General features: G+C 39.8%; 1 protein-coding gene and 1 long non-coding RNA gene across 2 annotated transcripts; both read left to right on the top strand.

The window, feature by feature from the left end:
• The first annotated feature begins 439 nt into the window (after nt 1-439).
• LOC146475005 (uncharacterized) lies at nt 440-11,457 on the top strand. The gene is made up of 3 exons (XM_085116771.1): nt 440-982; nt 4,086-4,485; nt 10,308-11,457. The coding sequence occupies exons 1-3, from the start codon at nt 528-530 to the stop codon at nt 10,530-10,532; spliced, it is 1,080 nt and encodes a 359-aa protein (XP_084972897.1). The 5' UTR covers nt 440-527; the 3' UTR covers nt 10,533-11,457.
• On the top strand, nt 8,192-9,136 carry LOC146475006 (uncharacterized). The gene is made up of 2 exons (XR_014866122.1): nt 8,192-8,411; nt 8,447-9,136. It is a non-coding gene; the product is annotated as an uncharacterized LOC146475006 (long non-coding RNA).
• Nucleotides 11,458-17,172: the final 5,715 nt, after the last annotated feature.

Here is a 17,172-nt window from a genome sequence, read left to right as displayed (position 1 = left end):
TGACAAACAACTCCAGATAGCGGTCAGAGGGGGACCCGGGACCTCTGGATTGCAAGTCTGACGTCCTAACCACTCGACCACAGTGCCTAACAACCAGTCGCTCTGCCTAACCCACAACGCCTTGATTCGCTCTGACGAAGGCCAGTGGACGAAGGCCTTACGCCTGAAACGTCGGCACCCCCGGCACCGCTCGAGAATCTCTTTACAGTGGCAAAACCAGACAATCATGAAAAGCAATTGATTGATTGAAGCTGGTAAGGGTAGACGTTTGGAAGGCGGGAAATTGCACAAGCCAATTTTCAATGGTTCAAATGCTGGGGAGTTTCCCGTAGGATGTTGTCATTTTGAATATTCCGGAATTGTTTCACCCGGAAAGTCCACCAATGACGCACTTCCGCATCCTACGACCCCGCGCCTGCGCGCTAAAAGAGGGGGACTGGGTTGGAAGTTAAAGTTGGTGAATTAGTAGGGATACATGAACACACAAGTCCATGCACAATACAACGTTTAGCTAAAATTTATAAAGCATGGATTGCGATCCAGTAGAAGACACCTACATTGCCCAAGGGACTCCTGAAGTAACTACAGACACAGATACTGACATGGAAGGGTCTACAGACACGCTACATTTGGACGGAAGTTCTAATCGTGCCGAATTAGGCACAGCAAGTTTGACTCGCTGGGATTCACGAGATAGGATTCGTGAAGAAACACGGATTGTGATTTTAGACTTCTTAAGTTCGTTGCCTGCGGATAAGTTGACCGCTAGAAATCTTGTCCATTCGGAGAATAGGCCGGCACGTTTGGAACAAACAATGTGTAGATTGTCGAAGAGCTCTAGCGATGCTGGTTCGTACGAACACAAACGCCAAAAATTTCTAAGAATGGCAAGGCTGCGACGAAAGTTATCACTGAACTTGAAGAGAGACATTGAAAGCTTCGACCAAAAGACCCTCAAACACAGATCCAAACAGAAAGAAGAGTAAGTAGTCTTCCTCGTGACAACTTATCTTTAATAATTACAAACATTTTGTAGTAGGTGCCAGCTGTTCGAAGCGGGAAGGCACAGTTGCCCAAATTCTGTACAGCTGGCTTCGTGCAAATTGATTGGATGTTATGTTTTTACGGGTTGTGTCGCTAAATTTTCGCTGCTTAGACTCCCATGCAACACAGCTGTGTTAACTAGAACAACGAAATTCATTACGAAATTGTGAAATTCATTATGTCAAGCTAGTTTGCTACGGAAATTTTTTACATACTTTGAAGCTGCAGTGACCTTATATATATAGGTTTCAAATGGACGAAATGCAGTTGTGTAGAACTGTGAGGGGTTCCTTTGACAAGAATTTGCAGGCACTCTTTTTTGCAGCCCCTCAATATGAATCTCTTTTCTCAACGAAAATCCAGTGAAAAGCAGTATGTGGGATGATTTTACCTGTTACAGTTAAAGTTTATAGGCGTACTCAGTACTGTCAATAAGTTTTGAAGTAGACGTCCCCACTGGGAAAGTCGGTGGCAGCCTACTTTTCGAGTGCCGAAGGCGCAAGCTTCCTAGGGGGGTCAAGGGGCATGGCCCCCCAGAAAATTTTGAAATTTAGATGCTTTGAAATGCTTTTTTCAGCATTTTCCAGACAGTATTTGGGCCTTGAGAACAATCAAAATTAAGACTTTATTAACCATATTCTATGTTTATTACAAGCGTTCTTTTCCTCAAAATCTCAATCACTGGCTTTTGGAAAAGAGTTAAATGATTAATCTTCAAATTGATTCAAAAAAATACATTCAATGTTTTAAGTTCATGTTGTCCTTTTGACTTTGCCCTTTGGCGACCTGGTGTACAATAATTGCTAAAGCCCCATCTACACGAGCAATTTTTATGTGGCAACTGTATGTGGCAATTTTTGTTTGCCCGTGTAGATGGCTCGACAAGGAGTTGTTGTTAATTTGCGCCAGTAATAATTTTGCACAGCGGAGATGACCATGAAAAGGCAAAAAGCAAGATGGCAAAAGTCAGAAGACTGTACAGCTGGCTTCGTGCAAATTGATTGGATGTTATGTTTTTACGGGTTGTGCCGCTAAATTTTCACTGCTTAGACTCCCATGCAACACAGCTGTGTTAACTAGAACAATGAAATTCATTACGCAATTGTGAAATTCATTATGTCAAGCTAGTTTGCCACGGAAATTTTTACATACTTTGAAGCTGCAGTGACCTTATATATATAGGTTTCAAATGGACGAAATGCAGTTGTGTAGAACTGTGAGGGGTTCCTTTGACAAGAATTTGCAGGCACTCTTTTTTGCAGCCCCTCAATATGAATCTCTTTTCTCAACGAAAATCCAGTGGAAAGCAGTATGTGGGATGATTTTACCTGTTACAGTTAAAGTTTATAGGCGTACTCAGTACTGTCAATAAGTTTTGAAGTAGACGTCCCCACTGGGAAAGTCGGTGGCAGCCTACTTTTCGAGTGCCGAAGGCGCAAGCTTCCTAGGGGGGTCAAGGGGCATGGCCCCCCAGAAAATTTTGAAATTTAGATGCTTTGAAATGCTTTTTTCAGCATTTTCCAGACAGCATTTGGGCCTTGAGAACAATCAAAATTAAGACTTTATTAACCATATTCTATGTTTATTACAAGCGTTCTTTTCCTCAAAATCTCAATCACTGGCTTTTGGAAAAGAGTTAAATGATTAATCTTCAAATTGATTCAAAAAAATACATTCAATGTTTTAAGTTCATGTTGTCCTTTTGACTTTGCCCTTTGGCGACCTGGTGTACAATAATTGCTAAAGCCCCATCTACACGAGCAATTTTTATGTGGCAACTGTATGTGGCAATTTTTGTTTGCCCGTGTAGATGGCTCGACAAGGAGTTGTTGTTAATTTGCGTCAGTAATAATTTTGCACGGCGGAGATGACCATGAAAAGGCAAAAAGCAAGATGGCAAAAGTCAAAAGACAGGCCAGACATTGAAAAAATTGTCAAATTTTATGTGGCATCTCGTCTACACGAACAATTTTTTTATGTGGCAATTTTTATTTGCCACATAAAAACTAACACGCCAGCTTTTCAGCAAATGCAGTTGTCACAAAAATTGGTCATTTCTCATCATCTACACGGGCAAATAAAAATTGCCATATAAAAATTGCTCGTGTAGACAGGGCTTAACAATACTGAAGTTAAAGTAAGTTGTTCATATCAGATTCATATGCACTCTCTTCTGACATGCGAAAGCCTGGGATCTAGTCCTGTGAAAATGTCCCAGGCGTTCCACGACCCTTCGATCACCTTGATCTGCTTCAACTTTTTATACTTCCACCGAAAGGTTAACATGTTTAAAACTCCTGAAATGTGCCTTTACTTAGACCCAGATGTTTGAGCCGGATGTTTTACAATTATTTTGCGGGATCTTTTCATTATTTTAAGCCGGTTTCTTGCTGGCTCCTGCTCTCTGAAAATGTCTAAGCCGTTCCATGACCCCTTTGATCAATTTCCATCGCGCGTGGAAAAGGTAAACACGTTTAAAACTCCTGAAATCCGCCTTTATTTCGACTCAGGCATTTGAGGCGGATGTCTCACAATTATTTTGGTTGGATCTTTTTCTTATTTTAAGTTTCTTACTAAAATTAACACTAAAGTGAGACGAAAGTAGCCGGCCGAAGCCAGCTGTTTTGGCCGGCTACTGGCCCTGTTTGACAGCACTGTGTACCATCGAGTTCTCACTGATGTCTCAATCATTCACTCCTTCTGTCACCACAGTTTGGCATCTTAATCTCTCAAAAGATGGATTTTAAAACTTTGCATTTTGAGACAACAAACAACTTTAGCATGGGCTTACACAAGATGCAACGTTTCAAATACCCCTCCCCCTCCCCAGGCTGTAACCACTTTCAGAATTTCTGCATCAAAGAGTTTCACTGTTTACTAGATCCTTAGTTAATATTTATGGTGGACACATGAACACATTGTGAACCTTTTCTTTAAATGTGCTGACATCCAAATTATCTTGGAAAATACTTAATTTGTGCGGAGCAGATGCATATATTGTCAGAGAATCATGGCATTATTTTTCTTGTCGACTTCAACAGGGAATTCTTGAAGAGGCCAAATGACCTGAATATTCCACAATTTGAGCCTGATTATGACTACACCCCTTCACCCGTGTTGTCTCCAGAGGGTCGCGTTGCTGCCAGACTGGAGAAAATTAGCCAAGAAATCATGGAAAGGGTGCCTCACTTGTTGGATAAACCCCTGAAGATTATTCAAGCAGGAAATCTGTCATATGAAAAATTCTGCGTGGCGGCTAGACACCTGACATTTGACCATCAGATTGTTGGCTGGTCCAAGGTGGCGCTCCTGTGTCATTTTGCTCGTGAAGTAGCCATGATGGGTGAGCTGGATGATACACAACTTGAGCTGTTAGCTGATTATAGCTTTAAGTTTATTCAGGAAAGTACAGCAGAGTGGATTGAGAAGAAAGGAGGCTGGGTAGGTGCTTCACTTTATTCCTTTTACATTGCTAATGGTGGCTGTCACCACTTAAAGGGGAAGTATCATGAGGTTTTTGACCTCTTTTGTTCAAAAAGGTGAAATAAGACCTTCGCTTTGCTACAAAATAATTCTAGAACAACGAGAGTAGAAAAATCAACCCAATTCTTGACAGAAACAACTCGTACTCTGTTTTAGCACAGTTTTGAAACAAAAATGCGAAAACTTGTAAAACATTAGCCTAATATTTTTTAAGTTTTAATCCATTCCGACCTACTCTTTCTCTGGCCAGGGGCACTAATCGACAGTTTTATTACACTGGGGTGATAATTTATAACAAAGCAAGACGCTGTGGGAGCGTTTACTTGGGCGCCGTTGCATTAGGAGTTTCTGAGCATGCACGTTTAATAGTTCAGTCTTTGGTGACAGGTGAACGATAAAAGATTCGCTGAGAGTCTTAGACATCATATTTGCGATAAACGTGATCAGTGTAGTTCGACCGAAAATGTCACGCAAACAAAATAAAACATTACTCTCTTTAATACTAAACACGTCGGATTTTGTAACCATGAGGTGCATCTAAGATAATGATGGATTTTGGCGACAAAGGAGTATTTGCGGTTCCAGTGGTAATGATGAATTTTGGCGACAGAGGGGTATTTGTGCGAATACCTTTCCACCCTGATACCCTTTTTTTCTGGGCTTGCTATGAGAGATGTTCCAGCTTTTTACACGGAATGCCCGCAGGGCATGACGTGTCTAGGTTTCGGTCGGGTATCTTTTTTTTCATCGGTGTCGCAAATGTGCACATTAATTACACGGAATGCCCGCAGGGCATGACGTGTCTAGGTTTCGGTCGGGTATCTTTTTCTTCATCGGTGTCATAAATGTGCACATTAATTTATGCATTAAACTCTGTCCTCCCCTAGTAAGGATATATTGTTCTGATTGTCTTTAACAGAAGCGGCCCAATCAAAATCTATTTTTCAGGCACATATCACGAGAGAGGGGACCCACTCATCACTTCTGTGTGACGTCAAATCATCATTTGATTTATTCATTAAAACTAGATTAAATTCTTCCCTCTCCCAGAAGGGATCTATTGTTTTGATTGTCTTGAACTAAAGCGGCCCAATCAAACTCCATTATCTGCGCGTATATCACGAGGGAGGGGACCCACCCATCTCTACTTGTGTGACGTCAAAGCAAATCATCATTTGGAAAAGTTGTTTTCGTTCAATGGCGGCCACATGTCTGAATTTAAGACTCCGGATCTGCCGTTTTCAGAGAGAAAACCAACCTTTTTCAAGCAGTAAATCGAAATAATAACTTCTAGGTAGTACTCGACAGTTAAAACGGCGGAAATTGGGAGAGTTCACAGCAAAGAAAATCCGCTTTAAAAAACAGATCGAATGATCAACGCGAAGGATTAGAGCTAGAGGAGGCCAGACCAGTTCAGCGGGGTCATGACGTTATTGCATAGTTATTTCTGGTATGATTTCTAGTAACACAACGATAAGTATCACGCAATATATCTGGATAAAACCATTCAGACAATTATTTCAATGGCCAAGGGAGGATATTTTTTAAATATCTGCGAAACATACAATGGGGAATAATTGGGGCTACATTAAGCATTCCGTGTAATGCCATTAGAGGGGCATCTTGTTTATGCATTAAACTCTGTCCTCCCCTAGTAAGGATATTTTGTTCTGATTGTCTTCAACAGAAGCGGCCCAATCAAAATCTATTTTTCAGGCACATATCACGAGAGAGGGGACCCACTCATCACTTCTGTGTGACGTCAAATTATCATTTGATTTATTCATTAAAACTAGATTAAATTCTTCCCTCTCCCAGAAGGGATCTATTGTTTTGATTGTCTTGAACAAAAGCGGCCCAATCAAACTCCATTATCTGCGCGTATATCACGAGGGAGGGGACCCACTCATCTCTACTTGTGTGACGTCAAAGCAAATCATCATTTGGAAAAGTTGTTTTCGTTCAATGGCGGCCACATGTCTGAATTTAAGACTCCGGATCTGCCGTTTTCAGAGAGAAAACCAACCTTTTTCAAGCAGTAAATCGAAATAATAACTTCTAGGTAGTACTCGACAGTTGAAACGGCGGAAATTGGGAGAGTTCACAGCAAAGAAAATCCGCTTTAAAAAACAGATCGAATGATCAACGCGAAGGATTAGAGCTAGAGGAGGCCAGACCAGTTCAGCGGGGTCATGACGTTATTGCATAGTTATTTCTGGTATGATTCCTAGTAACACAACGATAAGTATCACGCAATATATCTGAATAAAACCATTCAGACAATTATTTCAATGGCCAAGGGAGGATATTTTTTAAATATCTACGAAACATACAATGGGGAATAATTGGGGCTACATTAAGCATTCCGTGTAATGCCATTAGAGGGGCATCTTGTTCACTGTTCACAGCGCACGATCGCAAAATGTCACACAGAACGTGCAAGATGACACGCGTGCGAAAAGACATGCGTGTTATATAGGACGCGTGCGGATAAGGCAAACCTCACAGAACATCCGATTTACAGAAAGTTAACTCAACGAATCTATTTCATGATCACTGGAATAGGACAGAACTTTAATGACAAAATCAACGCGCTCTGTGAGTGACCAAAGAATGAACTATTTCAAATTATGTCAACAGTTATTTGTTTATTAAACACGCAAAAAAGAAAATAAACTTCACTCGCACTGGAAGGCAACGCAAAGGTCGAAGTGTACGTTCATTCTTTTAGTGGTTTTGCGTGATTGCCAATGGACAAAATATCATGACACAAAAGAGAGTGTTTCCAGGATTTAAAAGGGCTTTAAATGAAAGAAGCTGGGTTTGTAAAGTGGAAAGACACTGCAGCTCCCGTGGCGATTGAATAACAAGCAGAAACAGTCCAGTTTTCCTTCCAACAACCGCCGAAAATATTTTCTTTCTGAATGCCGCGTCGCCGGATGAAACTTGATACACGTGAACGATTTTGGTTGCCTAGCTCGTGATAGCCTGAGTACCAGGCTTTTCTCATACTCAGGCTAAGCTCGTGACCGATTTCTTCCCAGTGTTTTCAGCGTGGCAATTCCTTTCTGCATCCAAACGACGGCTTCTTTCCAAGTTTTGTAACATCGGAAGGGGCTTTCAGTTTTGCTAAAGCCCGGGTGCTAAAGTTGCTATTTTGGCTTTATCCAACGTAAAAATAAAAATGCGTTTAGCGTTGCGGTACTCAGTTGTTGTTGGTATGAATATGCAAATTTTCGGCGTTTACCTTTGTTCCAATGAATCGATCTTATCGCTAACACTCGACTCCGAAGGAAAGATTTTTTTTCCAGATTCTACGTTTAGCGTGTCAATTTGGCGTGCCCGTGCGTTCACCTTTTTCCCTGTTTTCCCGTGGGGATCACATTTTGGTTTTATCCAAGTGAACGTAAATAAAGAAATTAATTCGTCAAGCGTAGATTGTCACTAGGCATTAGCAAACTTTCAGTGTTTACATTTGTTCTGGTGAATAGATCTTATCGCTCACACTGGACCCCGGATGAAATTTTTTTTCGAAGCTAAGCCTTTCACCCACGAAATGGTCTTGAATCTTTAAAGTTAATTGAACGTTTTCTTTTTCATATTGCGGCCAGAGAAATGAAATGTTTTGCTCGGCTGTATGTAAATTCAGTGTTTACGGCCTGATCTTATCGATTCGTACGTTTGACACCGAATGGGGATTTATCGAGAAGAGCCAAAAGAGCGTCTGAGGTTAATTGAAGTCGAACTTTTGGAAAATATCCGTCCTGAAAGGAAAGTTGCCCCTTAGTTTCGTTCAATGGAAGGAGTTAGCAGACAACACACATACTAGCTGTTTTCTTTTAAGAATACGATATTCGTTTTGTTAATTTTCATCCTTGTTTTTTGTCCCGTAATGGCGGCTTATGATGAATATATGCAGACTCGCAGACTCGGCCAATATGTAGCGCACGCGCAGTAGATCACTGCGTTTTGGCGAAGACGAAGAAATCCTATTTTATAACTTGGCGCTCCGCCCAAGTAACTAGACAATTATTTTTTGTTTCAGTTCTCAGACAAACATTTTTGGGTTTTGAAATGACATAAAATTTTCATGATACTTCCCCTTTAATCCAGTTTCTGTTCTGTTTTCCTCATTTTAACTACTGCTCAGAGACATGGCATTTCAGCAACAAAAGTGCCATTGCTTAGCTAGGAAAAGTTAATGAGCGTGCCCTCCATTTTGTCTTTAACGAAAAACAAAGGCCCTACTCCGAACTACTCAACAAAATAGGTTTACCATCACTTGAGAATCAACGCCTTGCAAAAATAGTTTGCACAGTTTTCAATGCAATTAATAATGAACATCCACCAAAAAGCATAAAAGAACTGATCGGTCTTAGAAATAATAAATACAATCTAAGAGGAAGTGACATTTTAAAGCAACCAAAGGCCAGCACTACAACTTATGGCCTTAAATCGTGGAGGGTTACGGCACCAAAACTCTGGAACTCATTGCCCGACTCAAGCAGAACAGTTCAAACTTACAAGGCTTTTAAAAACAGTATCAGAACACTAGATCTGGCAGATCTACTATTGAGTGAGCTTTTCACACTACGAATTATTGTAGATTTTTGTATCCATTTATTTCTTTATTGTAATTTTTGTTTTACGTATGATGATTAATTTGTATTAGGAAATTTAAATTTTACCTAGTATGCCATTGATGTTTTTAAATTTGTGTTAGTTATCTTAATCATTTAGTGTGAAATAACTGAAAACTAGCTGGTGAGCCTAGCTTGCTGGTCTCACAAAAGCTAAGCGTATTTTCATCTATCTATCTATCTATCTATCTATCTATCTATCTATCTATCTATCTATCTATCTATCTATCTATCTATCTATCTATCTATCTATCTATCTATCTATCTATCTATCTATCTATCTATCTATCTATCTATCTATCTATCTATCTATCTATCTATCTATCTATCTATCTATTTATGATACGTTGGTAACAATGTGTCCCTAGATTGAGCCTTGTCATGAATTACATTTTCTAATCACTGATGAACTAATCGTGGGCTAAAACCCTGTTGTTCAAGGCACTGTTACATTAGGCAATTTTTCTTGGAACTAAGCTTGTCTTGCAGTTTTGTTGTGACAGAAGTTTTTACGAATCATTGCCAAGTGTCAGGAACCACGCATTATTAAGTGGTCTGAAAAAATATTCCCCCACCCAGAAAAGAAAAACTCATTTTCTTAACATTTAATTTCTTGCCTCTTCCCTGCTGAAAATCTTAGAAAAATCCTCAAGGATCTCTGAAGATCTGCATAAGGATCTTGTAGGATCTTGCCTTGTTTTCGACCTGCTTTATGTTGCGTGAAAACTGTTACAACTGTTGAGGCAGAGTTTAGAGTTAAATAGAAAATGTGCAAACTCACTATTGTATTATATAGAGGCATATGGTACTATATTAAGACAATGCTGTGCGCTGTTGAGTCCGCAGTCACTTTATTTGCTGCAACATTTTTTGTATATGTTCTGCATGTATAATTTAATCTATTGTGCGTCCGCTGGCCGCTCCAGTGCCGGATTAGCTTTGCTAATGGAAATTATGCTAATTAAAGATTAAAGTAAAGCTGTCCAGTTTTGCATAAATTGAATGCCAATGTCGTGCTATTTTCTACTCACCCTTGAACACTGTAATGTCCTCCACCAGCAAAAGGCTTCGATGTGATGTCATAGCTTTATGTTTAAACATTTTTCACTGAGATCAAACTTCACTTTGTCTTCTTGGCAGGCGGCTTTTGACGCAGAGGACGAGAACGATATAATTGACACACGAATTCTGCTTGAAAAGTTCTGGGAGAGGGAAGAGAAAGATGGTGGTCGAAGAGATTCCACCCAGTGGAAAAGATCCAGTGATTCAGCTAACAAGAGGAACTCTTGGGACTCGTGGGTCAAGTATGGTCTTGCAGCAGCGGCTGTAGGCATTGGTGTTTGTTATTCACTTTTACGTCAGTAAGCAAGCTTTGGAGTGTGTTCTGTCAGCAAGAGCCTGGAGGAGAGGCTTTTGCTAGGCTGACTCAGCTACTGTTGCAGTGATCCACATTCTACCAACAACGGTAGCAGAAAGAGTCCAGTTCGCAGATAATTGCCCTAGCCATAAATGAAATAATCACTCTCAACATTGCAGCGTGGCCCTCTTGTCTTCGCCGAGTACATCGCTCTAAAAGTTGAAAAGCATAATTGGTAACCTTTCCTTAGTCTCGTACTTCGAAAACTGTGGCATGTGGAGAAATTGACTTTTTAAGGTTACCCGGTACCTTGAGAGGTGTCTTCATAGGTGTCTCGCGTCCAAGCGATGTAGCGCGTCCGGTTTAAACTGTAGATACCTGAACCCTTATATCAAATTGAAGCTCATAGAGCTGGCTATCCAACTAAACCAAGAATTTTGAAATAAAATGAATTGCCGAATTTTTAGCGCTGTTTTCTCGAATAATTTTTTTTCACTTGAGGAGCCACTTCAAAGAGCTAAAACTCAAAAGGAATTTGTTCGTTTGCCTTCAAATTTGGACAGTAGCTAGTTTAACGTATAAACAACAAAAACGTGTCTGCGAATGTTTTCTTTCGAAATATTTTTTGTCCAAGAGCCATTTTTGTATGAATACTCCACATTTTTTTCATCCTATTTCGAAAATGCTCTATAACTTTTCACTGCGATTGAATATGACAAAACGCAGACACGTTTTTTTAGCGCTTTGGGTCCGGAAACTGAGGAGCAAATTAAATTTGCAAAAAACAAAATTCACCTTGACTTGTAGCTTTAAAAAGGTGATTCGGACGCTCGCAATTAGAGGTCCTGAAAAATTCGACATTTTATTTTATTTCAAAATTCTTGGTATGGTTTGATAGTCAGCTCTATAAGCTTTAATTTGATATAGGGGTTTAGGTATTGGTTGGAGTACATTTTTAATCGCTGGATAGCGATTAATCGACTGGATAGAGTTAACCGCTGTTCGCAAGGGAAACCCCTGTGAAACCTTCTGAGCATGACGTTATGATGATGATGATGATGATGATGATGATGATGATGATGATGATGATAATGATGATAATAATAATAATAATAATAATATTTAATATTTATATTGCACATTTTCTATAAAAATAATCAAATGCGCATTACAGACATTACAATAAAATTCAAAAGAAAAAAAAATAAGAACCTGTTAACATTACAATTACTATGGAATAAAAAGACGAAAACTGCAATATTTACAATGGCTATAAGAAAGGTAATTTACAGAAAACTATATAAAGCTAAAAGGCTAATCAGATAAACTAATTGTACTAAGAAAATGCCCTACTGAATAAAAATGTCTTAAGTTTCTGTTTAAAATCACTCGTGGTGCAAGCAGATCTAATCAGGGCACGAAATTGCGCCTGATACAGTCGCCAATGCGCCTAAGTTTTCCGTGTTGGCGACCAAGATTCGAAAGTTAGTCGCCACATTGGCGACCAGGGCCCTTTGCTTTATCCTACTTTTATGTATTGTGCAATAAAATAAAGCTCGAAAAAAAAATTGGTGCGAATGGCGAGGTTTATTTGTAGCAAAACTGTCACAGACTCTCCGTCAACATCCGCCATCTTGGATAATTTAGATGCTAGGTTGTATTAGTACATACTGCGGGCTCAGAACATGACCGCATGAGACCTCTGAAAATCCAAGATGGCGGATTCCGTTGCTCGGACTTTCATTAATATTCATGTCACCGAGTGATTTAAATTTAAAATGAGCGCCAACGAGGATCGGGAAAATTATTTCAAATATTGGTGCGCATACAACCGGGACCGAGGATGAGGTTTTGGAATTCGCAAGGGTCGTGGAAGAAAAATATGCCAACGACAAGACGAAGTTTTTTCGCACCTTGCCGCTCCGTGGCCACGTGGGATTACCGAAAGACAAATTGGCAATGTCCCTGGTGCTAGAGGATATTCCTTTACGACGAAATAGTAGCCACAATTATTACTTCTGCTGATGGAAACTGTCTTTTCGATGTTGTCTCGTTGGTTTTGGTGGGCGATGAGACGAAAATAAGTCTTGCGTTTGCTCGTGGCTGTTGAGCTCATTTTGAACTGTGAATTTTGAATAATTTCCAAAACTAAAAATAAAAAACTTACCACGTGATGAAATGTTGGTGATGTTCATTTTTTACTGTGACCAGAATTGTCATTTGCTTTTCTTTAGACATCAACGAAACCGTTTCATGGAATTCCTAATGCTAGGAAAGCTTACGATTTGATATTGTCATCCATGATAACGCATTTTCAATATTTTTTGTTTTCGTTTCGGAAAAAAATGGCTCCTAACTTTTTGGACTTGGCGACCAATTTGGAATATTTAGGAGCCAAATGTCTCCTTAAGAGAAAAGTTAATTTCGTGCCCTGACTAATGCTTACGGGAAGACTGTTCCAAAGCCGTGGCGCTGCCACCATGAAGGATCGATCCCCCATGGTACCTTTTGTGAGACGCTTTGGGATGCGCAGAAGAATTCCCTATTTATTTCGCCGTAAATCATAACGGGATAACGGTAGTTCTAGATTCTAGTGAGAGTACGGCTACGAATACGAGATTTGACTTCAACTTTTAGCGAAGTACTAAGAACAGATATATCCCAGAAAGCTTCATCACGAGATCATCTACGTTTCGAGGACTTGTTTTGGCCACTACGCCGTTCTCACGCGTAAGTTACGACGGCTTTCTTGTTTTCCCGCCAAAATGACACTGGTTCATGCGCGTAAGTCACGACGGCTTTCTCGTTTTCCCGCCAAAATGACACTGGTTCATGCGCGTACTCTTTGTTTGTTGGAAAAATTCATACTCGTACTAGAATCTAAAGGTCTCTAATATTGGCTACGTAGCCAAAAGACTTGTGAAACTTATTAGTCACCAGAGACTATCAGCGACACACATTCTTGCTTGGATTGTTTATAAGTCCGCCCCTGTACGCTACAATCGTGGACAAAAGGATTAAGAAACTGTTAGTCAATCTCCAAATTTGAGCGCTACAATGATACGTCAACAACACAGCCCTTCCCCCTCCCCCTCATCAATGTTGCTCTGCCGCTGAAAACAAGGTCAAGTCATCGTCCGACCTTCAAAGCAACATTGAGTTAGGGGGAGGGGGGAGTGAAGGTTTGGTACTTTCCAGGTGGTGTTTTCTTCAAGGTAGATTGAAATATATGCGCAAAATTTGCAGTTTTCTTAACGAGTTTTGTCCACGTTTGTAGCTTCCTTTGCAAACCCCTGCACAAAGGTGACCGACATCAGTGAATTGATTTTGTTGGGCCTGTGTAAAAGCCATACTGGAACTAGTGGAGAATACCACGGCTCGCCTCTGGATGAAATGCTTTTGCCCCAACATTTCAAAAAATTACATTTGTTACTGACACAACTGGATTAGAAAGAGAGAGAAGATTTGAGAATGTGAGTGGAGTTATTAAGTTTACTGTCTACTCAACAACAAGTGAGCCAGTGACCTTAAGATTGAAAGGTTTCTCTTAGCAATGCAGGATTTTCATACGAGCCTTTTGCATGTCTCGGGGCAATCCTTTCCCATCCCTGCCCCTGCACACCTCTTTGCAGACACGTGTGGGAAAGGAACATGCGTACATTTGAGCTACCCCTAAGCAAGATAGTTAAAAGTCGTGGCTAGACCGGGAATTTTATTGCTTCGACTTCATGAGCAAGGGTTTTCCAAAGAAGTGATTTTTTTCTATTGTTTTGACGGAAAATACGAGACAGCTAAGCGTCGTGTCATGGCGAAAATTTCACACTCTCAAAACGAGTGGCGTTCAGACTTTTAGTTCTTGTGGCTTCTGATCGTTCGAAAGCTGAAATTTTAATAGCCTATCCCGTGTGCAACATAATGGAGGAGACATTGTCAGTCATAGTTTTCAGTGTTAACATCGGGAACCTAATTATCACTCGACGTAAAGTGTTGGAAGCCTGTATCATTGAAGCTGTTCCAATTGTCTTCGTTGTAAGAGACTCGTAATCTTCCAGGTGAGTAAATGTGGTTATCTTCATTTCCAGTTCTTTTCTGCCGACGTGAGTACCTTTACATGTGGGCTTTAGAGTAATAAGTTGGTTTTGTGCTTCGTAGTTCTTTAATAAAGACGCAAGTGACGTTCAATTAATAAATAGCCATAGTAATTCTCTTATCTGAAATGCATTCATATCATGTTGTCCTGCCAGTGCAGGCTTGAGGAGGGGCTTGAGTCAGAAAATGTATCTGCGTGGCCTGGTTCATATTGCTAGTGTGAGACTAGTAACTCCATGGGAAGGGAGGGAGGGGGGGTCCTAAGAGAAGCCCATTTAGAATACCAACACTACTGCTTAATATTATAAAGCGTTTCATGATCAGGGACCGCAGATAGAGGGTCTGTGCGGCCTTTGCTACCCCCCCCCCCCCCCAAAAAAAAAAAAAAAAAAATGTATGATGAATGACTAAGTAAGTAATGAAATAAATAAAGAACGGAAAGAATCGCAAAGGAAATGGAATTAATTTTTAATGGAAAAAAATTTACTGGCAAATATATAGGCGTGGATAATTTAATTAACAGACATTGTGATAAAAAGTTGCATGCAAGTGGCGATACTTTCGTTCACCAATGACCCACGAACGCTCTATTAACCTGACGATACTTAAAACAGTTGTAAAGTTAAGAGAGACCAGACAGACCTTCTCTTCTTGACATTGCCAATGAATTTACCGATCACAACAGATACGGAAAGCGAAATTTTAAATTTTTTAAACAATATGATGCACAGTAAATATCCGCCACTGCCTCATTACCCCTCACCATCTTCCTCTAATTTTTGGTATAATTTAATGGCAGCTCCGCGAAAATCCTTGGATTTCTCGATTTTTTATAATTAAGGTTGATGACAGTAGTACTACAGTGGGAAATATTCCAATGTATTGATGGTGAATTTAAAGAACTGATAAAAGGAGCTCGTGAAGATGCTAATTAATGTAGGCACTAGATAAATCCCGGCCTGGGTTCCAGGTGAGCATGAGGGCATTATTGGTAGTGGTCCTGAGTTAAAACTTAGTCGTATAGTCATAATTTTTTCTGTCTTTGGCTATTTTGGTTTAGGACCTCAATGCTCATGGTTGGTCATTCTTCTTCTTTCAAAGCCTTAGCAGGATGGGCTGCTAAAATTGGCTAGAACACAGCTCATTGGTTCCCACCCAGATTTCATCTAAATTTTTCCACTTTCTGGTTGTATTGGTTCTTGCTTGGTTGAGCATTAAGAGTACCTAAAGTAGTGCAAGCACCTAAAGTGGTGCAGGGACCTCAACTAGTGCAAGAACCTTTAGTAGTACACGCGGTATAGCTGTTTATAGTCCTGTATAGCTCCCTATACCGCTGTACAGCTATATATAGCACTGTATAGCTGCGTATAGCCCTGCATAGCTGTGTATAGCACTGTATAGGTGTATATAGCACTGTATAGGTGTAAATAGCTCTGTATAGCCGCGTATAGCCCTGCATAGCTGTGTATAGTGCTGTATAGGAGTGTATAGCTCTGTAAAGGTGTGTACAGCCCTGTAAAGGTGTGTATAGCCCTGTATAGCGCTGTATAGGTGTGCATAGCCCTGTAAAGGTATGTATATCTCTTTATAGGTGTGTATAGCCCTGTATAGCTGTGTATGGCGCTGTATAGGTGTGTATAGCCTGGTAAAGGTGTGTATATCTCTTTATAGGTGTGTATAGCCCTGTATAGGTGTGTATATCTCTTTATAGGTGTGTATAGCCCCTAAAGGTGTGTAATATATGATACCGGTGCATCCATGGCATTCTCCTATATAAGTGTGTTCTCGTATATAAGTGTATATAGCCCTGTAAAGGTGTGTATAGTGTGGAATATATTATAATGTATTATATATACCGGTGCAACCATGGCATTCTCCCATGGGGTATATACCCAGGCTTACATGCATTTAAAAATCTATTGCCCACTTATCCATTGTTTGTCTTTGTAATCATATTTGGCAACAGCTGCCCAATAATGTAGCTTTTTCTTGTACATAGTTCCACTTTCTTCTTGTCAATGATGCAGATTAGTGGTCTGTTGGTAAAGTTGTAAAAATCTAGAAGTACTATGGTTCATTGAAAATCAAAAAGTCAAAATAATAATATAACCATAGCAATAGTTCAAAAAACACACTTCAGTTTAGTGACAGTAGACCTATGTAAGAAAAACTGTAGGTGATGTGTTTTCAACTTTCTCTTCTTCATGCTTGTCAAGGATGCAAATGAGAGGCCTGCTCGTAAATTTCATATTAGTTCAATTCAAAGAAGGCTTAAAAATTCAATCACCACACCAAAACAACAATATAGTTGTTTAAGCAAACAACAGTATAGTTGTTTAAGCAAACAAATATGTTTGCATTATATTAATAGGGGTTATAAGTTATATTACCATAGTTTAGAATTTTCCTTACCTTCATGAAATTTTTAGGGATATAATGTTTTTAATTTTTCGTTTTAGTTATTTTATTTTTAGAGATTAAACGAAAACTCAAAAAGAAAGAGACCAGCAAATCCCCCTGAAATGGCAAGAAAGGAAACAGACAGCAAAAGGAAGAATG

Source organism: Pavona decussata, unplaced genomic scaffold, assembly GCF_977016875.1.
Source record: "Pavona decussata unplaced genomic scaffold, jaPavDecu1.1 SCAFFOLD_87, whole genome shotgun sequence".
In the NCBI taxonomy this organism is placed as follows: domain Eukaryota; kingdom Metazoa; phylum Cnidaria; class Anthozoa; order Scleractinia; family Agariciidae; genus Pavona; species Pavona decussata.
This window is presented reverse-complemented; position numbering and strand designations above follow the sequence as displayed.